Consider the following 23,362-nt stretch of genomic DNA (forward strand, 5'->3'; position numbering starts at 1 on the left):
TAGATGTTCTATTTTGATGGATATCTTCCAGCTAGCGGCTAAGGAGGACATATACTATAAATACTTAAATATTTTAAGATAAAATTTATAAAGTTGATCATTTTAAATCTAAACCAGTCATTTAACTTTTGCATGTTTCTAAGTTACACAGAGTAAGACCATCAGGTAATTTCTGTTGCACCTCGCTCGACAAGAATCCCTAGTGGACTTGAAGACTGAAATCTCTACAAAACAAAACCAATTAAAAAAAAAATCTAAATCTATTTATTATTTCAGAATAAGAGTGAAGGCTTTGCCAGAATTCTCCGGTTTTTCTGAAACTCGAAACCAATGCTTGTCATTGTAATTGCTAACCATTACCTTACTGCACTCACAGACTATGAGAAACATAGGAGGCATAGTTTTAAGACGAAAACGCTACTGAAGATGACACCGCAAAAATGACACTGGATAAGAACACAGCCAGTAGCGCTGTGACACCGCAGGTCGTGAAGCTGATTTTAGAGTGGCTTCCCACCCAGGGACCTCATCTGAGACTGCAGGGCCTTGGTAAGGCTTCCGTCTGCGCGAGCCGCCAGGTCATAGCGTCTCCATCCCCGCCCCCGAACTTCCACCTCCGATTGGTCCCATTCACGAACCCGCCCCTCGAGACCGCCCAATGAGGAAGTCTGAGTCTCAGCTCCGCCCTCCCTCCCGCAGCGTGGGCTGTGGTGCCTGAGAAGCGGGGATGGCGGCGGTGGCTGCGCGCGCCAGTGGACTGTTGCGGCTCGGGACTGCGGGAGCAGAGCGGCGGCGCTGCGGACTGCGCTGCGCTGCGCTGGTGCAAGGCTTCCTGCAACCCGGGGGCAAGGATGCGGCCCAGAAGCGGCGGGTGGCCCACTTCACTTTCCAGCCGGACCCAGAGTCCCTTCAGTATGGTGAGACCTGGCGATCTCGCCGAATCCCGGCACTACCCCTGCCTTGCCCTAGACTCTTGACTTTACCCTTCTGGTTTGGATCGGTTTGTGTTCCTGTTGCTCTTCCTGGTGACTCTTCCCTTCAGATGCAGCCCCTGGGAACTTCAAGATAGGTGAGAGGGCACTCTGCCTTCTGCGAGGGCCGGAGGGTGTAGAAGAGTTGTCCAAAGAGTGCCCTTCTTTCCCGAGTCCTATCCCTGCTTCCCCTACCAGATCTTAGGTGTTAGCTTGTCGTGGACTGAGTCGCTAACTTGAGGCAGCTGTCTGTAAAATACTTTTTAATTTTCATTTGGACGGAAGGTGGAAACCTAGGGAGTAAATACTAGAATTTGGTTTTCTCAAGGTCACAAAACAGGTTCTGCTTAAAGATGGGAAAGAATCCAGACTAATGTTTGAGCCCAATACAGAGCTCCTGCTGGGCCCAGCTGTCATTTGGCCAAGCAGTACTCCATAGAGGTGGTAGGAAAGAGCGAATGGAAGGGCACCGGGCAGTGAGCCACCTTTGCTACACTGTTTCTCCCGCAAGTTCGTTTGTTTGTTTTTGCAATCGCTTGTCATCCCAAGTCTATCTGCAGAACACCAGGAGAAAGTAAGTAAAACCTATCCTGTTTTCTTGTCTGATAGCTTCTCCCTCCTTCTCCGGGGCTGGCATTTTTTGGAAGCCCATCTTTACTTGTGAACAATAATGGAGTATTTATCGAAAGCTTGCTATTGGCAAAACTTACATTTCTCATCTCATTTAGTTCATAGGACAAGATTTGATTTCATGCAAGGCAGGTCATGTTTTAATGTTTGCTTTGCAGTTAGATAAACTGAAGCAGATAATTCAACAGTACACAGGGCATACATTCATGACACATAGCTACAAGGGTTAGAATCCAGTAAGCCGGATTTCAGACTTTCTACTCCATGGAAGGTGTTAAGACTTAAATGACAGGGTTTCCCAGGTTTGTGAAATAGTAGTATCAGAAAGATGGACAACAGTTCATTTCTCCTCCCAGCTTCCAATACTGTTTTCACAGAAAAGAAACTTTGGCCTAGTATTGGAGAAACAGAGCACATGTCTTCCTAATTCTCCTTTCCACAATTGTGAAATTACTGAAATCGGAGTGATGTCATGTCTCTAGGTTGTTACTGGAAAAACAGCACAAGCATATTACAGATAAAAGGCATAGTTTAGACAAAAAAGTAAAAATGTGATTGTGCTACTCAAGGTGAATGCTGCTCAACCTTTTAAAGTTCATCCTTCCAACTCACTGTATTTTCCCACAGTTGTAGTTTTAATACAAGTCTGTTCTGCATCAATTAGAAAAAGAATTTCCCATAATGCTGTAGAGTTTTGATGACCAGAGAGTCAGGGTCTTGAGTTTGGTCTTGTCCCCATCCCCTGAGACTTTGAAGTCCTTACTTCTGCAAGCCTCACTCAGGCTTAGGGAGTGGCACTATTAGGAGACGTGACCCTGTATGATGAAGAAGACTTTCAGCAACAAAGTCTTCCATAGTCCTACTAGGACAGCCCATTAAGCACCACTTAAAGGATCACACTGCTTTCCAAATCCAAAGCCCCCAAATCCACATTCTTCCAAACAAGCATGGCCAGGCTTATCAGCAGCTCCCGACTCCTGGTACTAACTTCTGTCATAGTTAGGGTTTTACTGCTGTGAACAGACATCATGACCAAGGCAAATCCTAATAACGATGATATTTAATTGGTTCAGAGGTTCAGTCCATTATCAAGGCAGGAACCTGGCAGCATCCAGGCAGGCGTGATGCAGAAGGAACTGAGAGTTCTACATCTTCATCTGAAGGTTGCTAGGAGAGCTTGTTCGCTTTTAGGCAGCTAGGATGAGGGTCTTAAATCCCATGCTCACAGCGACACACCTACTCAAACAATGCCACATCTACTCCAACAATGTCACACCTACTTCAACAATGCCACACCCACTTCAACAAGGCCACACCTCCAAATAGTGCTACTTCCTGGGCCTAGCAAACACAAACCATCACAGGGACTAAAGGTTCGGTGTGTAGTAAGATCATGACTGTATTCTATCCAGATCATACTATATAACCCAGAGCGTTCTAGCAGGATCACATAGACCTAGAAGGTCTTTGGATATGATTCCTTGCCAGAACAGCCATGTTCCCAGGTTAAAATTCCCCCACCCCTTTCCATTTCTGTTACAATCCCTTAAACAACAGCCTGAATATCCTTATGAAGATCTGTTGGTTTGATGACCCTTCATAATTACAGTCCTGATCATCTGTCCTTCAGCAAATGTTTATTTTGGTATCAATGCTTTCTAGTTTGCTGGTCTGTTGAACATCTCTCCTTTTTCAGCCAGTTCATTGAGCTGTCCCAATGGGGGGTGGTTGTTAGCTTTCTGTATATAAGTCTCTATGTGTCTCTTCCTTCCTTGAGTCCTGCCTTTCATGTAGAAGTTTCTCTTACTCAGATCGGACTTTTGTCAGTGTTGATGGATTCCATAATCTTTCATCACCTGTGGAAATATAGAAAAAGCCCCTTTCCCAATATAAGACATTTCCTGAATTCCATTCTGCTGTCAAACATCTTTAAGGTATACAGGCTGACCTAATTCAGTATACTGAATTAGTAGTTCTATATTCCACTGTCTTTCAGCAGATGTTGTTCCTGCCTCGTTGGTGTTCAAAAAATTCAATGTTAATAAAGCATTATCCAGTCTATTTCTGGGCATTCTTATTCCTGACTTCTGTTTACTAAGCATCTCCTTTAAGGTATGATTAGATCTTTCTATAACTGCTTGACCTATTGGATTGTATGGTATACCTGTAATATGTTTTATGCTCTAATATGTAAGAAATCATTTCATTGTAATGGAAGTGTACATGGGAGCTTTACAGTCTTAATTTGTAAGGGTATCTGCCTGATAGCCATCATTTCAACAAATGTACAGTTACAGAACCAGCCCTCTCAGAACTCAGAGCAGAAGCCCATCAAAATATATGTATTAATGGTATAATGTACAAATTTTAGTTTCCCAAATTCTACAAACTGAAACACATTCATCTGTCAAATTTCATTTCTTTGGGTATTCTTAGGGTTACTTTCAGCAGATAGTGGAACTTGATTATACAAAGAACAAGTAGGACTTCTTTTTCTCTTTTTTGTAAAGAATTTCTTCGGCTTGTTGCAAAGTAATGGAAACATTTCTCTTTAAATCTTTGTTATTAACATAATATTATTCTATGAAATTTTGAGGCTTCTAGCATATATTTTTTAAATTAATAATTAGTCAATTTCTTCATTTATTTGTGTCAGTGGACCAGGCAATCCATATGAGGTTGAATATGGGCAACGTATGACAGATAATTATCTGTTGCAGCCACATTAATAATGATGTTAACTCTGAATTATCAGGAATAAGTTCAGCAGTTTCTGTAAGCATTTTATAAGACAGGAATTAGTTTGATAGGTTCAGAAAAATCTAACAATACCCTAAGAATTGTATATAGCTCTGATTTTTGAACCAGAGCATATGGGCCTTGAATTCTTAATTTTCTAACTCATAGCCTGCCATTTTTGATTTATTTCCATCAGTATAAAATATATGAGCTTCAGAAATTGATGTCTCTTTTACTATAAGGAGTAGGATACAATTCATTCTTTTTGTGAACTAGAGTTGCTTGCTCTTTGGATACTTGTTGCTAATTTCTCCCAAAATAATTGCTATAAGCTCTTTGCCAATCTTCATTAATTACCCACAATGAGCTCATTTTCAGCATTAGTATAATGTACTATTATTTATCATGGGTCTGTTCCTGATAGTTGACAAAGTCTTCTAACTTTTACAATTAGACTAGAAACCTTTTCAGTATGTTTTTAGTTTTTTACTCCGTCTATATGCTAAGAAGGTCTATTCTAAAATCGAGCCTTCTTTCTGCATAATGAGCCCATAATGAGTAGAAGGCAAGTGTTCTTGATAATAATACAGTCACGTTTGGGATCTAGGCAGTCCACATGTGTGTCCTGCCATTTTTGCTCTGCCTGAGTCAACTCTTTTTCTGCTTCTGGTGTTTATTGTCTAGGAATGTTTAAGTGTGAATCAGACTTGTAAAGTTTGAAACAAATTACTCTTGAGTAGTTTGACCAGTAGTAGGCCATAACCAGTTAATATCTCCCAATAGTTTTTGCAAGTTATTAATAGTTTAGTTTGTAGTTTGATCTCTTCTGATCTGTATATTTTGTGGTTGAATATTTTGTTGACTTAATTTAAATCTTAGGTAGTTGATTGAACAGTCTCTGTATTTTTTTCAGGAGCAATCTGTAAACCCCAAATAGGTAAAATATTTTTTTTTTGCTTCATTAAACATTCTAGAGAGACTGTATTTGCATCAGAATCGACCAACAGGATATCATTTATGTAATGGTAAATTATGGATTGATAAAACTGTTTACAAATTATTTCTGGTGGCTGCTGTACAAAATATTAATGAAGAGTTGGATCATTCAACATTCCTTGAGGAAGGACTTTCCATTGGTATGTTTTCACAGGTGGAAGATCTATTTAAGTTGGTACTGTGTCTTAGTCAGGATTTCTATTCCTGCACAAAACATCATGATCAAGAAGCAATTTGGGGAGGAAAGGATTTATTCAGCTTACACTTCCGCATTGCTGTTCATCACCAAAGAATGTCAGGACTGGAACCCAAGCAGGTCAGGAAGCAGGAGCTGATGCAGAGGCCATGGAGGGATTTTGCTTATTGCTTACTGGCTTGCTTTCTTCTAGAACCCAGGTCTACCAGATCAGTGATGGCCCCACCCACAATGGGCTGGGCCCTCCCCCCTTGATCACTAGTTGAGAAAATGCCTTACAGCTGGATCTCATGGAGACGTTTTCTCAACTGAGGCTACTTTCTCTGTGATAACTCCAGCTTGTGTCAAGTTGACACAGAACCAGCCAGTACATACTGTAAAACTTATCTGACTCTACCTTGCTTTAGAAAGGGAATGAAGCAGTCTTTAAAGTGATTATTATTAGGTTTTTAAAAGTGATTATTATTAGGTCATATTATTAGGTCATCTTTTTTGTAATAGAGAAGGCAAGAGGATTCCAGTCTGTAATGGACTTATAGGTTTGATCACTTTATTTCTAGCCCTTAGATCAGTCAACATCTTCGAACCTCCAGATTTATCTTATATGACAAATGCAGATGATTCCAAGGACTTATAGACTGTTTTATATATTGAGCTTCCAGCTGCTGTTATACCTGCTGCTCAAGTTCTTGTATTTTTTTTTTTTCTTTCCCATTCAAAGTCCATTGCTCTGACTGACATATTCTGGTCAGTTAACCATTTTAAAGGTAGGGCTATTAGTTTCCCAGTACCTCCAGAACTTCTTGTCATATCAAGTGTAGCTGCTTTGCCCTTGTGTGATGGGCTCCTTGTGGTTATTGCCAGAGTAGTGTCGCCTTCCGCAGCATGTATTAGATATCCAGTACCGAGTTTAGTTTTCTCTAGTTGTTCCATGGATTGCTGAGAGGCGTTATCTGGCTCTTGTTTGTTGCCTGGGTATGAATGAATCTCCTTGGGAGTTTTCTGTATTTAAGCAGTTATCTCGTGGGGAGTTTCCCATTGGTAAGGGATTACCTCACTTGTCTTTTGCTGATTTGCATTAATTAGTCCAATTGGATCCTTACCACGCCTTCTACAAATCCTGGAAGTCCTCTGTACATTTTTGTAGATTTCACTGCGTTCATCTGTGCTGTGGGAACCTAGTAATATGATCCATGTAGTTATTGGTTCCCAGTGGCTGGGTACTAGAATAAGTGTCTGTAGGTAGGTGAAAGAGGAGCTATGTACCAACATGGAGTGGAAACTGACTACTGCCTCCTTGATGGACATCACCTTGCAGATTTTCCACAATGGTCCCGTATGTTAGATATCACTGGTTTTGCTTTGATAGAGGGGGAGACCGGATTATCAGTATCTTAAGCAGCTTTCACTAAGTCATATGGGGAATAAATAACGGAACAGACTTCAGACAAGGCCTGACTTAGGCTTATGTGCACTGCCTGCATTACAGAGTTACACATTACATTCCGGCCTCTTTTTGTTCCACAGTCCTGTAGCTGTGCGCATGTGTGAGCTTGTGCGCTAATCTATTCCACACATCCGTCCTCCTGGAATTTGAAGTCTGGACAGAGAATAGCAACCAGACTCATAATTAAGCCAATGCCAAATATAGTAAACGACCCTCAAATATTGTTCCAGTGCTAAGAAAGGATAATAAGACAGATCAGTCTTATCAGCTATGATGTTTAGCCAAGGTTTTAGAAGGATGCCCAGAGGTGTGAGAGGGGACTTCTGGCTGGAGGGTTCTTGTGTGTAGGTTCTGCTTACATAATAGAACTGAGAGACAGACTACTCAGTGGTGTGTGGGCCAGTGATGCCAGCAAGGCCTCATGGATGTGCACAGAGTGGGGCTTATTCCAGTGTGGTTGGGGGTCTTTGTAGGACTTTCTCTAGAGAGTCATGATGTGGTTTGCTTTGTAGGACTCTGGCTGCTGGGGAACTCACTCTCCTGACCAAGGTGGCTTTGAATTCAGAGATCCCACCGGTTCTGCCTCCCCAGTGCTGGGATTAAAAACCTGGCTGTGACAAGGACTTGCCTGTACTCCCGTTTCTGGGGGTGGAGACAGAAAGGATTTAGGGATATGTAGCTAGTCTAGCCAATAAGCTCTCAGTTCAATGAGGGACCCTAAAAACCAAAGTGGATTTGGGTATGTTTGCACGTGCCTTTATTTTCAACTCTTGGAAGCTTCGAGTTTGAGGCCAGCTGATTGATCTATGTGTTGAATTCCAGATCAGTCAGGGTCACAAGGTGTCAATAAAACAAAACAAAACCAAAACCAAACAAACAAAAGAAGGAAGCAATAAAGCAAAACATCAGCTGTTGACCCCTGGCTTTCATAGACACCACACAGGCACAGTTGTATTTAGACTCTTTGACCTTATTTTGTTGTTAGTTTTTGTTGCTGGCGATTGAAGCCAAGCAGGCCTGCTGGGCAAGCTTTCTGTCACTGAGCAATAATCAAGCCCTGTCAGTGACATTATAGTACAAACTGTGAGTGTATACACGTGTGCTTGCATTTGAGTGTGGACCCCCTCCCCCGTGTGTGTGTGTGTGTGTGTGTGTGTGTGTGTGTCCGTCCAGTTTTGGGTTCTCTCAAATCTTAAGGTTGTGGGTAGATATTTGGGATGTTTTAATGGGAATTAGAAAAGGATAAGCGTACACAGCAGACAGGCAAATAGAGGGCAGATCCAGAAGAACAGAGTGCCTGGAGAAGAGTGATCTCAAGTTCGAGGCCAGCTACACACTGAGACTATAAAACAAAGTTGTAACTGTGAGCAAAATGGTTTCTTCTATACCATCTATGTTTCAGCTTTAAAAAGACTTGAAAGTAGATGTTGCTGTATTATAATTTATAACTTGGGATAGTACTAAAAATTACTCCAACCTTAAACTTTGTAACATTTGGCAAAAATATCCACTAGTGAAAATATAATTGGTGTGCTGACACAGAAACACTTGTAAATTATTTCCCATAAGGAGAGAATGTCAAGAATACATTCACCAGGGAGCTCCTTTCATAGCCCTGGATGGCCTTGAACTCCCAATCCTCCTGCCTCAGTTTTGTACCACTTTGCTCCTTTTCTAGTAAAGCCTTGCTGAGCAGCAGTGTGATGATGAGAACCGGAGGGCTGGGGCAGAGCTCAGAGGTGGAGCGCTTGGGCAGCATATGGGTTTGGTCTTTAGCTCTGGGAAAAGAAAAGGTCTTGTGGGGACATTTGCCTTCAAATGGTCAGCAAAACTGAAGTGGAAACAAGCTTAGCTCTTAAGGTGTTCCTATCCTCCTGAGGCTCTCAGCTATGAAAATCCTAGTAAGCAAAAACATCTTATGACATGTATGAAGCCAGAGAGAGTGGGTATGTCATTAAGAAAAAGGTTTATCCTACACTGTTATGTTTTCTTCCACCAAAAACTGAAGAGCATAGATAGGTCTTTTAGCTCAGCTCAGCTGCTGATTTGAAGCCTAGGGGGATTGCTTCAATCAGATTGGCCCATGGGCAGCCCGAGGGAGTATATTTTGATTGTTAATTGCTGTGGAAGGTTGAATAGGTCCAGCTTGTGAAGGAAACCAGAGAATAAGGTAGTAAGCAGCTTTCTCTCTGCTTCCTGACCCAGCTTCAATTCTTGTCCTGACTTCCCTCAGTGGTGAGCTACACATAACCTGTACAACTAAATAAACATTTTCCTCCCTAAGTCACTTTTGGTCATGTTGTTTATCATAGCAACAGTAAAGCAAACTAGAACAATAGGGTAGAGAGAGATTTAACTATTTAACTAGAGGAAGGTAACTATTGAATGAAACAGCTGTAGTCTGAAGAAAAATTATGGAGTCTGAACATGGCTGATATCACAATACTTTCTGAATGAGTTCTTATAAAAAATTATTTCTTTTTATGTGCATTGATGGTTTTTCTGAACATGTGTCTGTGTGAGGGTGTTAGATCCTCTGGAATAGGAGTTCCAGACAGTTGTGAGCCACCATGTGGGTGCTGAGAATGGAACCTGAGTCCTTTGGAAGAGCAGCCAGTGCTCTTAACTACAGAGCCATCTCTCCAGCCCCTGAATGGATTCGTATTGTCTTCAGAACCAAGAGTATAGACAGGACATTATTCTGGGTGCAGAGAGAAGGAAGGTGTTCTGACAGGGGACTGCCAAGGCCTGGGGCTGGGGCGTGGAGCAGTATTGATGCAGCCAAGAGACTCCTGAGGTCAGGCTGAGAGAACAATGGAAGGCTTAAAGATGGCAGAGGTCAGAGCTCCCTGAGGAGTCTGGTGGACTAAGGAAGAGGAGGAAAGGGTGAGGGACCAGCCCTTCATGGCCAGGTCTGAAGCCAACAGCAGGAGCTGCTATGACCCATGCTAGCTATTAGGGTGTGCCTAGAGGGACAATGGCCAGAGTGGGGGCAGGAGTTGGAGACAGATACAGTGTTAACGTCAGGACGGACTGTTTATCAGAAGTCTCATGTGAAGCTTGTCTGTGTTCTAAAGGCTGTTGAGAGGAGTTGGCCTGAAGTTCCAGTGATTGTGGGCGTCGGCCAGCATTTAGTTTGTTCAAAGCTCCGAAGTCATGCTTATTCTTAATTTGTAACATTAGGAATTCTGTCTGTAAAAGCTGTTGATGAACTTGAGAGGGTCAGGAACAAATCTGGATCTAATGATTGACAGCTAGCTTCCCCTCTGCATTTAGGGATAAAATGCAGTCATCCCAAAGACTGTTTATGGACACAGGCATCGTTCTGCTTAGATTGTAAGCAGTGTGGAGTCTGCCATGTTTATGAAAGAGACTATAGTATTCTCCCAGCACTAATGGTCGGTCTGCACATCAGAGTTTATCATTAGCCTTCCTTACTGTTTCCTGGGCTATGGGCATTTGTTACTGTCATCACTGACCACGTGTGCTCTTTATACCTTTGGTTCATAACACCTGTCTAGGGTACTCCCTTCCAACACTGACTCCCCTCACTCCTTTTCTACTGAAAGTTGTAGCTTTTGTCTACAGACACGTCACCATTTGGTCCTGTCTCTCCATTTGCTTACTTTTCTAGGCATTGTTTAGCAACTTAGGGTTTACTTCATCCACCCACATGGAGGCTTACTGTGTTCCTATTTTTTATAGATCTGGGATCTCTACAGATCGTTTGGTAAATTCCTGTGGTAGATTCTGTGATTTTTTTTCTTACTTTGCCCTTTTATTTTATTTTCAAAAACCCTGTTATAACAACTGTTAAGAAACTGGTCATTTCCCCCCGTATGTTACTAGTTTTGATCTAGTATCACTTTGCTTTTCACAGGGCAAACTCAGAAAATGAACCTCTTCCAGTCAATAACAAGTGCCTTGGATAACTCATTGGCCAAAGACCCTACTGCAGGTAAACTTTGCATGCATGTGGCTTTGTTCCTTCTAGAATTGGACACCTAAGCAGATCATCAAAGGGTCTACTTGCAGTAATAACCCTTGGTTATACCATTCATTTCTGATACATCGCATCTGTCTTTGCTAACTTGCCCTTCACATTACATATGGCCCCCTTATTATATGTTGCTTTCTGACTGATACCTGTCGGCTACTCCCATTAGCTTAGTGTGTAGGAAAAACCAGAAAATGTTGCTTTCTGTAGATATTTAGATAGAGCATAAAGATTAGATTTGCATGCATTTTGGTTGTTTTTACATTGAACTTGTTAATATATTTTGGAAATAATAATTTTAGTATTTTTGTTCTTAAAATCAGTTTTTAAGTTGCCATACAGAGCAGTGGAATTTACTATGGCCCTGTCATACGTAGGTGTCATAGTTTGTCATGATGTGTCTCCTCCTCACCCACTTTCCCCTTGTTTACTTCCCACCCTTAGGTTGTCCCATCCTGTCTTTAATGCTGAATTTTATCCTCTCTTTATCCTCCTCTTCCTTCCCTTAAGATGTGTTTCAATCCTCTCATGATAACCTCTCTGGTCACATACATACACATACACACACACACACACACATACACATGTGCACACACCTAGGTTCTATATATGAGAGAAAGCCAGTGGTATTTACTCTATCTTTCTGAGTCTGGTTTATTTGAACCAATGTAATGATTTCTGGTTCCACCCATTTTCCAGCCAGTGTCATGATTTCATTTTTCCTTGTGGCTGAGAAAAATTTGCTAGTCTATGTGTAGCACATCTTTGCAACAATTTTATCAGTAATTTAATTTTTAAAATTATTTTATGTTTGGTTATGTATATGTTCTTAATGCTTGGTTGACTTTGTATATACATACATAATTACGTGTGTGTATGTATATGTATGTATGTCTGTATGTGTGTGTATACACATATATGTATTATATATACACAGGATTATGTGTATTTATTTATGCATATATTAAAATTTGTGTAAACAGGTATATATGTATGTATGTATATATATATATATACACACACACACACACACCACTCTTGTATTACTCAGACATGAATATATATATAATTTCAAATCTAAATATTTAAGTTCCTTATTTTTCATGACTTAATATTTGGGGCTTACTAAGTATATTCTTTGAACAATCATTTTTCAGTAATATTTGGTGAAGATGTTGCCTTTGGTGGAGTCTTCCGATGCACTGTTGGTTTACGAGACAAGTATGGTAAGTTATTAGCTGTGTAAACAGCATTCAGTAGAATATTTACTCAAGACATGTCTGTAACATTGTCTGGTTGGTTTCCTTTTATTTTGGTGACATCCTACAGAGAGTTCTCTGGCCTGAGTTCTTCCAAATCCGTTTTAGCTGGAATCTTCTAATGTGGTTTATTCTATTTGTGCCACAGATTGCAAAATGCCAAAATAATTCATAACATGGATTGTCACAATGTTCATCTATCCAAGGACTTCTTTCTCTTGCCACTCACTGTAGTCAAGCTGAGTCCTGTTGTCTCAAACTCAAGATTCTGCCATGGGTCTATGTTAGTAAGAGTGGATGGATCTTTGGTTGTTGTTGGCAGTTGTTGTGGTTTGAATCTGCTTGGCCCAGAGAGTGGCACTGTTAGGAGGTGAGGCCTTGTTGAAGGGAGTGTGCCACTGTAGGGATGGGCTCTGAGACCCAGTTGGATCAAGATGTAGAACTCTCAGCTCCTTCTCCAGCACGCTGTCTGCCTGGACGCTGCCGTGCCTTCCACCTTGATGATAATGGACTGAACGTCTGAACCTGTAAGCCAGCCCCAATGAAATGTTGTCCTTTAGAAGAGTTGCCTTGGTCATGGTGTCTCTTCATGGCAGTGGAAACCCCAACTAAGACATTGGTGGACATTTAATTTGTATTACAGCATTGCTTTACATGGTTGTGGAGATCTGGCCAGTCTGTAGGGAAGCTCAGGCAGGATTCCTATGGTTCAGTCTTAGTTTCCTTTGGGAAACCTCAGACTTAAAACCTGGGGATGACCAAAAAATGCCCACTCTGTGCTGTGAAATACTCTCTGCTTAGAGGATTTAGAGCTATGGACTTAAAAGTTCTTCATAGCTAATGGGCATCTCTGAAGCAGCGTCTAGATAGACCTGTGTTTGAGTAAATGTAACAGCACTGTGGCCTGCCCAAGTTGGTGATGTAGTCCACCAGCCTGTAGCCCCTTCTCTGAGTCTTTGTACACAGCCAGTCTGTGTCTCTTGCCTTTCTCCATGCCAGTTTCATTGTCTTTACACTCAGAGGTAGAGCCGTCTGAGCTTGCTCTGATTCTAACAATGCTCGCCCGTCTGACTTGCTAATGAATGTGTTTCTGCTCTCACTGCTAACGATCCCTTTCCAGTGCCCCATGCTTTATTTCTTCATTCACTCTCCCCTAATCTCAGAGCACAAAGCAGGTACATTCAGGCTTAGGAGAAGTTGATGTCAGTCATCTGCCAGTGGCCTCTGCCCCGAATGCTCAGGTACGTTCTGAATGGGCAGCAAGGGCGGTTAAGAGCTTTAACACAATTATTGTGTTTCCCTATTGCAGCGTTCCTGAGGTCCGGGGTATCGAGTTCCATGTGGTGTACTGAGAACAATCAGCATGGTTCTTTTTTTTTCTGCCTCTGATAAGCAAGGTTCCAGTCCTCTGTTTCCTCCCAGCTGTGTGTTATGTGAACCTTTGAGGGGCGGAAGAAGTTGGTTAAAAGGCTGTCTTCTGTACTGCCTGTTTTTAGAAACTTTTAAATCTTTAGGGAAAAAAAGAGAAACTTTTTATATGTTTGATCTTAGAGAGACCAGTGTACATTGTATACTGTTTCAGGAAGTTAGGAAAACATAGAAGAAAGAGTCAACATTGCTCAGGGATTTCCAGAGAGAATCACTGGGCACATCTGAATATCTGCACCTCTGGAGCATATCTGAATAGGTTTGTGTATATTCATATTTAAAAGGCAGAATTACCCTTCGTACAACTTGGTGTTTTCTTTGTGTGGCGCAGCCGCAGAGGAGAGTTTTTCTGGCTCCTCCCACAAGGTCACATGTGTGATTCTTTACTGAGTTCATTCTGTCTGGGACCTTAAGGAATGGGGCAGAAACAGTCTAATGCTTTAGACCACCTTACTTCAGTTGCAGTGTGCTTTTATACATGGATGTAACAAAGAAAGCAGTGAGCTAAGTCAGGTTGTTTGAGGTCATAAAATAACGATCAGAAAGACATGTAAATAAACACCAGTAAGCACATGACTAGATATTAAAAAAGCAGCCATTCCCAAGGACTATCTCAGGACCGACACATTGGTACATGGTTGCCTGGTGCGTACTATAGATTATATTCGGGAAGCACAAAGGCCGAGACCAGGTCCGGGTCCGTGGCTTTCACCTGTACATCTCTAGCTGCAGTACTGTGTCATCAGCGTGAAGGAGCCGTGAGGGTCGGCGTACGAATCTCAAACGGTCTGGCCTGATGAAGATGGACAGTTAAGTTACTTGCTCTGTGACCAAGTTCATTTTTTAGAACTAAAGGGTAATGTGGATGCTGGAGAGAATATGTGAAGATAGGTTTTTCTTACACCTACAGAAATATTTTTGGTTCATGGCACGAAAAAGAAAAAAATAAGAACAAAACACCCCCCCCCCAAAAAAAACAAAAGCAAAAAAAAAAAAAAAAAAAAACAAAACAAAAAAAGGAAAGAGACAAAACCCACAAAACTCAAATAAATACTTTAAAAAATAATCTCTGCTCTTCCGAGTGTATTCCAGGAATCTTCCGGTTTCACATAAACATGTTTGCTTACCACCATTATTTGAGGAAGTTAGAATAATTTATACAAACTAAAAATATTGTAATAATATAGTTGGAGACGCTTGTTTTTTATGATGTGCTGACTATTGGTTTTCAACAGCTCGACACAAGCTAGAGTCATCTGAGAGACAACTATCTAACTGTCCTGTGGACACACCCGTGGGGCATCTTCTTGACTAATGATCTGTATGGGAGGGTGAAACCCACAGTGGGCCGTGCCATCCGTGGGCGGGTGGTCCTGGTTCGTGTAAGAAAGCAAGTGGAGCAGGTGACGGAGACAAACTACTAGTCACTCCATGGTCTGTGCCTCAGTTCTTGCCTCCTGGTTTGAGCCTTGAGACTCTGCCCTGACTGCCCTTCATGCATACATTAATTAAGCTGTAAGGTGAAATAATCCCTTCCTCTCCAAGTTCCTTTGGTCACAGTGTTTTATCATCACATAATAGAAAGCAGACCGAGTTACCCAGGCTTCCTGTTCTGGGAAGCCTTGTGTGTATGGTGCAGGAAGGCTCATGGCCAGTAGGTGGCAGCCTGTGCTTTTCAATGAGTGCTGAGCCTTGTACTGGTGTGGAACTGTGGCCAAGGGTTTTGCATCCATCAGGAGGTAAAGACTGAAGTTGTGCAGGTTTACAGATGTAGTGTTGGAAAGCTGGACACTGCTTCGTATTACTGTGAAAGAGATGCATGATTAGAGGCCACGCTAAACCAAAAGGATGAATGGAAATCTAAAAGCATCAAACTGTTTCTTTTTCTCTTCCCTGCCCTTTGATAGAACAACCTGAGTGCCTTGGAAATGAAAAGCAATAGCATGTTCTGTCCCTAGCAACTCATTGTGTACTAAACGGCAGCTTTAAGTGCCATGGGCGCTGAGATTTGTCTCAGAGCATCATCGGATGGAGCTAGCACACTTCCAGGGAAGCAAGGGTCAAGAGAGTGGTTTGTGGGGACAGTGTTTTCTCCTGTTGAAGGTCACTTGCATATGCATGGTCTCCTTTGACCTTGTGTGCGAGGTGCGTGTCTTTCACGAGACTGCTGTATGCATCTATAATTTTTTTTCCTTTAAAAATCTCTTTGTTCAGTTAGCACACAAAATAACAGGCTTCTTAATGGTGGCATTTTCACACATATCCAGCCTTGGGTGATTCTGTCTCCACCTTTTCCGGCCTCCCCATTTCCCTGTCCTTGAATCCTCACTGTGTACCCCGTGTCTTCTATTACATTCCTTACCTATCCCAAGCTATCCCCCACCCTTACCCCTCATGGCTCACTTTCCAGTTTCCGCTCCTGAAGCTGTGGTCTGCACGGCACTGCTCTGCACCGCTCCACATACGGCTGCACTGTGCTTCTTACACTCCCTTTGGCCCAGACACTGCAGCAAACTTAGGTGAGAAAGAGAACTTGAAGGAGTCTCACGCCCGGCCGACGTCTGCCTTTTCTCAGGCGCTGGGGATTTTTCCATTACAGCATCCATTCCTTCATCCATGTGAGGCTACCATAGCAGCTCGAGAGAGCTAACATAACCACTTAGCTGTTTTCCTCTCTAAACACCAATGCAGTCGTATGACCAGACACTTTAGGATGTCGACGTTGGGAGGGAGAAGGAGGGCAATGGTGAACAAAAGAGAGAGTTCATGTGCCTGCGTTTGTGAGTTGACCTTTGGCGTCTGTCCTCACTGGTAGGGTGGAGACCCCATGGACTATTCAGGCAATTCTTTCTGCTTTCTTCTGGTCCCCCTCATGTGTTGCTCTCTGGATGACCATAGGCACTGTTGAATGTTATTTTAAGAAGTGTCTTTTCAAGATTAGTTCCAGACCTGAGAGGCATATGCATCGCTTTTTGACAGGTCTCCAGCGTTTTTCTGAACAATGACATCGATATCGTCAGCATAGCAAATGGCCCTCTGCTATCCAGCCCTACTGTCCAAAGGCTGGTCAAGCTGATGGCTTTGCTTTTGGACTCAGCGTCAGACCTGCACTGAGGGGCAGCAGTTGGTGAGGTGAGGGTTTGGTGTCTAGAAAACTGAAGCTCATTTTTTGCTAAAGAAAACACCTTATTAAAAACACACAAAAAAAATCTTTGGAGAAACGGAATACATGATTTGTTCATTCTGTTGAGCTGTGCGTGTGGTTTTTTTTTTTTTTATCAAATTCTTATTTTTTTTGTTTGTTCATTTGGTGGGATTACCTTCAGAAATGAGATGAAATCTCATTTCTTAATCCGTGCTTAATTTATATTGACTTGCTTATTTGCTTTGTCGATTTTTTAAAAAATCACTTTTTATTACACTTTAGAATCTACTAAAATTCAAGTTGTCAGAAGTAGCCACCTTATTTTAATCTCTCAAAGGTTAACTGAGTGTGCTCTCTTAGCGGCATTTCTGAACAATGGTTCAACAAACGGCATTTAAGAGGATGAGCTAGTTAGTGTTTTATAAGGTATCAGAGTTGGAGAGAAAAGAAGGCTGTGTGTAGTCCAGAGAGTCTTGGCTCATTAGTACTGAGGCTGAGAAGCCTTAGTCTGTCTGTTCATCTCTCACAAAAAGCCACAGAATGGAAGCTCTGAGAGGTTAGCCATCCGGAGTGACCAGTGCCAATCAGAGCAGCAGCTCCTTTCTATAAAGAAGTTAAAAATGTAAAAGTGTGTTTTTAGCCCAGGGTGGTGTCACACACCATTAATCCCAGAAGGCAGAGTTGAGGCAGGCAGATCATTATGAGTTTGAGGCCAGTGTGGTATACATCCTAAGTCTGAGGCCAGCCAAGGTTGTACAGCGAGCTGCTCTCCCCCCAGCTCCCCTCCCCCACATGGGTAAGAGAGAAAGAAACACAAAGAGTTCTGGAGCTAGAGGACGTATATGTATGTACGTCAGCTTAGTTGACAGAGTGCTTGTCTAACATGCAGGAACCCTGAATTCAATCCCCAGAACTTGAGAAACCCATCTCAGCACAGGAGGCAGAGGCAGGAGGATCAAGAGGTTAAAGCCACTTATGAATTTGAGGCCCACCTGGTATACCCAAGCAAAACTGGAAGAGAGAAAGAGGAATTCTAATTCAGCAAAGCCCAAAGCTTTTGACTTATGTGTGGAGTAAGGACCAGCTATTGGAAGTTCATCTTAAAATGTTTGAGAACTCTGTGCTTTTCTCCCAAACAGCTTCTAGAGCATTAAGTCATTCTGCTGGAAGCTGGTACTTTCCCTCTTTTCTTCCTCCCTAATTGGTTAAACACTAAATGTTAGAGCTGCAGACAGGTGTTCTTTTTGACATTTTAAGCAGAATGTGATGTCCTTATGCCAGCTTTCCTCAGCCTTATTTGACGGTGGCACAGTTTTAAACTTTTCCAGTGTTGAGTGTGAGCAGGAGCTTAGGAGATAGACTGAGATCAGCCTGATCAGGTAGTGAGCGTCCGTAGCACAATGCTGACTCAGCTCTCTTTAAACTTGACCATTTAGAAGTAGGGAACTGAGGCTTTGTATTTTTATGAAAAGCCACATGTTAAATGGTAAAAGTTTTTTTTTACATTTTCAAGTATGACTTGCCTTGGCTGTGATGATGTCACATATCTTTTGAGGGATGGATTTCCTATAGTAATCTCTCAGACCTGGACCCCATGCCTCCTCTGCATGTCTTTCTTCATGATGATCCCTTTTAATCGATGGAAGTATTGTTTGTTACTTTGTAGTATAGTATGCTCTAAGTATTTTTGTTTATTCCACTTTTAAAAAAACTTTCTATGTATGCAGAGTTGTTTGACTCATCTAGTCTTTGGTGTAAAACTTTTCCACATTACTGTTCACTTTATCACAGATCACTGGGGAACGTTTGATGTGTTTCCTTTAGTGAAGAGTAAAAATATAGGCTTTAAACATTAGATAAAGCCGGGGATAGACATTTACCTAGGAAGAGTGAGGCCCTGGGATGAAATCTCAGCACCACAGACAAACAAGAGCAAATGAATGAAAACAGCACAAATACATTGATTTCTTTCTTTCTTTTTCTTATTTGTTTTTAAAGCAGGTCTCACTATGTAGCCCTGACGAGCTCAGAGTGCCCTATGTAGACCAGGCTGGCCTCTAACTCATGGAGACCCACCTGCCTCTGCTTCCTGAGTGCTGGGATTAAAGATGTACCCCAACATACATGGCATATTTTAAGGGAGATTTAACATAAAATAACAATCACCAAAAGACAAATTCTATTCATCTGAAGAGTTCAGAACTACCCAGCGAATGCCACATGACCGCCTGCCATCCCTGGGTTTGGCTGACCTTCGCATGAAGACTAGAAGGTCGTGGCCTTAGCTGCCCTTCAGTATTTTGCACTTTAGCTCAGCTGCAGTAATTATGTATCTACAGCCACAAGAGCCCCTCTAGAAGGGACTCTTAGAAATTTAGAAATGGGACTGTGACCACTTTGAGACTTTTGTAGTTTGTGAATTCAACACATTTAAACAAACAAACAGTGAGGCGGTGAGAGAGGTGGCCCATTGGGTAAGAGCACTTGTTGCTCTTCCAGAGGACCCAAGTTTGGTTGCCAGCACTGATGTTGGATGGCTCACAACTGCTTTTCACTCAAGCCTCAGAATCTGATGTCCACTTCTGGCCTGAGAGAATACTCATGCATCTCTGGAAACACACACTTTATTATTATTATTATTATTATTATTATTATTATTATTATTAATTATTATTATTATCATTATCACCTCTGGAAACACATTATTATTATTATTATTATTATTATCATCATCATTAGCACCTTTGGAAACACACACATTATTATTATTTATTTTTTTAAAGTACTTTTTTTTGGTTGATTCTTCACCCTTTTGATGTTCACACCATGATCCTGGCCATGCTTGGGAGAGTCCAACACTCAGTTTCTGCGCCTGCTCCGTTCAACTGTTGACGGTTGTTGATGTATCTTGTCATCATCATCTTCCTCCTTTTTAAAGTAAAACCATGGGTGTTGAAGAATTACAAACAGACTTGTGGTCACTGCTGACTTGGAGATTTAAAGATCAGCTTAGATGGGGTTAGGGTAGTTACAAAAGTAGACTACCCTATAGCATTGTGGGTCCCTTAGTTTCAGTTGCTCAGGTTTCTTCGGGGATTACCAATTTAATGATTTATTAAATTTATTAAGGATCGTCAGGCAGTGAAGGAGTATGATTAACAAAAGCTCATCTAGACTTCTGGATCATGAGGATGAAGAGGCTGGATACGAAGGTCTTTTTTTTTTTTTTTTTTCCTGGAATGGTTCGGATTAGCCTTTAGCATCTCTGTATGCCCAGATTCTTTCACCCTCTTTTGTTCAACTTGAAACAAATCGTCATTGCTGAGTTCTTTCAAGGATGTTTTTCCCCCAGTAGAAGCTGTATGCATGACAACTGTAGCCACTTCAGGGCGGCTTGACCTGGAGCTGATATTGTCACTTACACAGTCACTTCAGGAATCTTAATGTACAGGTCATTATAGCGAACAGGGAGGCACATTCTCTGCCTCTAATCCTAGCTTGGGATTTCGTTGCTTAGTGTGTGTAATACAGCTCTAAGATCACATAGTAATGATTATTAAATTCACTAGGAAAAAGTCATTCTCTACCCAGACTAGGCGTAGCCAGTAAAAACAAACCTTGCATGGAAGGGACAGACAGCATGAATGTCATTTGCCAGGTATTTGCTGAGTGAGACTCCTTTGTGAGAGCTACAGAAGTCTGGAGAACATTGGCTTTGTTTTCTGTTCCCATTTAAATAGATGGGGGTTTCTCACTTGCTTTGATTGGCAGGGTTGATGAAGATCAGTTAGGTAAAAGTTGGCAAATGTCATGAGCTGAGAAGTCACTTGGGAAGCTTGCTGGACCGAAAGTTTTCAGTTTCCTGGTGAGCAGCTACACCCAAAAGCAGCATTAGCCATGCAGTGCGTGACCTTCTCTGTGGCACCCTGCCACCCCTTCCCACAGGTCCTCTGGCCCCCAGCCAGAAGCAGTGGCGTCTGGCCAGACATAAATTAGCCAAAGGATTCTTATTCTGTAGTTCTGGCTCCTGGAAGCACAAGTGTCTTTAGTAATAAGGAATTTCTGTTCATTTTTCTGGGCAGGCTGCTCATTTAACCCATCTTCTTCTTTTCTGGTCTTTGTTAGTGGGGAGTCCAGTAGAAACAAAGAAGAAACGCGTGTCTGAGCCAGAAGGGAAGACACCCCCAGCACTGGACTCTCAATTAGACTAGGTTTCTTCTATATTGAACTTTAGTGTTTGTTTTAGAAAAAGTGGGAGTTCACCAAGTTCAGGAGGAAACTTTAAATCACTGTAGGAACATATTAATTTTCTAATTAAAACAAGAAACAGAGCATACTGCATGCCCCAAATCCATTGTGCTTATTTGAATTGAAATTAAACAATAGGATGGTATATCTGTTTCTCTCTTCCCCCTTTCTTTGTCTCCTTCCCTCTCTTCCTCCTCTTTTCCTCCCTTTCACAGGGTCCCAGGTGGCCTCAATCTTGCGATCCTCCTGCCTCTGTCGCCTCAGTGCTGGGATTACAGGTTCGTACATTGTATTGGTCTACTTTCCTTGTGTTAAATAAATATTCAGTGGAGGTTCTGTCCACGGAATACTTTTAATCACTCTGTCTGTATATACCAGTGAATATTGTAGCCCTTTGCTGCCTTGGCCACAGAGTATGTTTACAGGGTATGACTACATTAAAAGAGAAATGCTTGCTAGTGCTGTCTTAGCTGTGTTCTCTTTAATGGCTTCCTTCACCACACAGGATGCTGAAGGTACATTCTGAGGATCCCATCTGTTGGGAGGCTCTGACCTACATACCCTGTCTTGATTGCTCCCAGAGACTCCTAAGCAACTCTAGAACTGAAGAATTCCAATGCTTGGTTGTTCTTCCGTTCTCACCAGTTATCTCGATTGGCTGTGTGGGTAGCAGATGTTTTTCCTTAGAGCGTGAAGTAGGAGAAGAAGGCAGCTCACTACTCCGAGTTAGCTCCCATTGTAGTTAAAGACGTTAGCAAAGTAAACCTTGTTCCCGGTTTTCTCAGCCTAAGGATGCTTACTCCCCAGTCTTCATTAACAAAGGAAGAAACAGTCAAGTCAGACTGCATGGCTCTTTGAAACTGCCTTCAAAGGACAGTGCCATGACTCTGGTTATGGTGTCCACCTCTTGTTGTACATGGAGGGGTCCAGGGAAGCATGGATCACGGGACAGTTATTGGCACCAGGGTCTGTTTCCCATGTGACTTCCATAGGGTTTGATGCACCATGATTTACCTGCTCAACTTTATTTGCAGATCTCCTTCTGGTATTAGTAGTGTCTGTTTAGGTGGTTAATTTCTGATGAACTGTGAAGGGATGAGGTCCAATAGTTAGGACACAGTGTAGTCTCTTCTTTCCAGACCACAGGGAGTCAGTCTTTCTCAGTTGACTCTAACGAAGGCTTGGTGTCCTGCCTTGCCTTACTCTTCTTGCCTTTTCCAAGAGTACTGTCCATCTTCTAGGAAGAAGGGAGATAGGAGGTGTTTTTGGTTGTGTAGTGATATAGGCCTCTAAGGTCCCTGCCTTCACTCGAATTGAATTTTCAGGGCTGCTTGAGGGGGACTTGTGGCTTCTGTAATTCTCCGGTATCACTTTTTGAGTAGTCAGATCTCAGGGACAACAGGCCTTCTGGGGACCTGCAAGTTCAACACATGCCCTCTGGCGTTTGTTTCTGGCAGGAGCAAGGTTCCTGAACTTCTGCTGTATAGCCACTTTGAAACCCTTACTGCCTGGCAACTCTGTTTTGTTTATTTGGGCCTGTTTTATAGTATTTGAAGAACTGGAAGGTTGCCACTCAAAATAATCTCTGGTTTCCTTCACACATGTGCTATGACTGTTGGACTGTTGACCACAAGTTATGAAGAAATAACAAGGCAGAGATGGGCAGTACACACAGTAGAGAAAGGCTGTCATGCACTGGTCCCATTGGTACTTTGACTAGTGGTCATGAGACATATACTGTGCGAGTTTTTTAACAGGCTGGAAAAAATATGACTAAACTTGGTCTAGGCCGATGTACTTCAGTGGAGTTGCCTTCCTGGTTTAAGGGCCAGTTTATCAAGATCAAGAATTTGTTGGTGTTGCCATCCAAGGAGAGCAGATGCCTATGGTTGCTTATGTTCATAAATGGCGTAAATATCCAGTACAGGTCTGCGCAGAGAGCTCCAGTTCTGCTGAGTGCCGCTCCCTGGTTTTGCCCACGTTCAGCATCACTGATGCCTGTCGTCACTCAGAGACGCTGAGTTCCTTGAAGGAGTAGGATGCGGTATTGCAGTCTGAAGATGTCTTTAGGTCGTTCACATACGTAGCCAAAACTGAGAACCAATGCCCCAGAGGGTACCTACATTTTAAGATGTTCTTTCTTTTTTTAATTAGATACTCTCTGTATTTACATTTGAAATGTTAACCCCTTCTCCCACCCTGCTCCCATCCTCCCTCCCCCTCCACTTGTGTTCAGGAAGGTGCACTCACTCCTAATCACCCTCTCCACCCCAGTGCCTTAGCATTCCCATACATTGGGAAAACAC

General features: G+C 42.2%; 1 protein-coding gene across 1 annotated transcript in view; it reads left to right on the top strand.

Annotated features, from left to right (window-relative positions):
- Positions 1-711: 711 nt before the first annotated feature.
- BCKDHB (branched chain keto acid dehydrogenase E1 subunit beta) overlaps positions 712-23,362 on the top strand; it is a 159,930-nt gene continuing 137,279 nt past the window's right edge. The window contains exons 1-3 of the mRNA XM_080934641.1: positions 712-917; positions 10,860-10,937; positions 12,134-12,202. Coding sequence (XP_080790767.1) covers positions 728-917; positions 10,860-10,937; positions 12,134-12,202 — 337 coding nt within the window. The 5' untranslated portion in view covers positions 712-727. The remainder of the gene's footprint in view (positions 918-10,859; positions 10,938-12,133; positions 12,203-23,362) is intronic.

The sequence above is a fragment of the Micromys minutus genome (genome assembly GCF_963924665.1).
Source record: "Micromys minutus genome assembly, chromosome: 21".
Taxonomy (NCBI): Eukaryota; Metazoa; Chordata; class Mammalia; order Rodentia; family Muridae; genus Micromys; species Micromys minutus.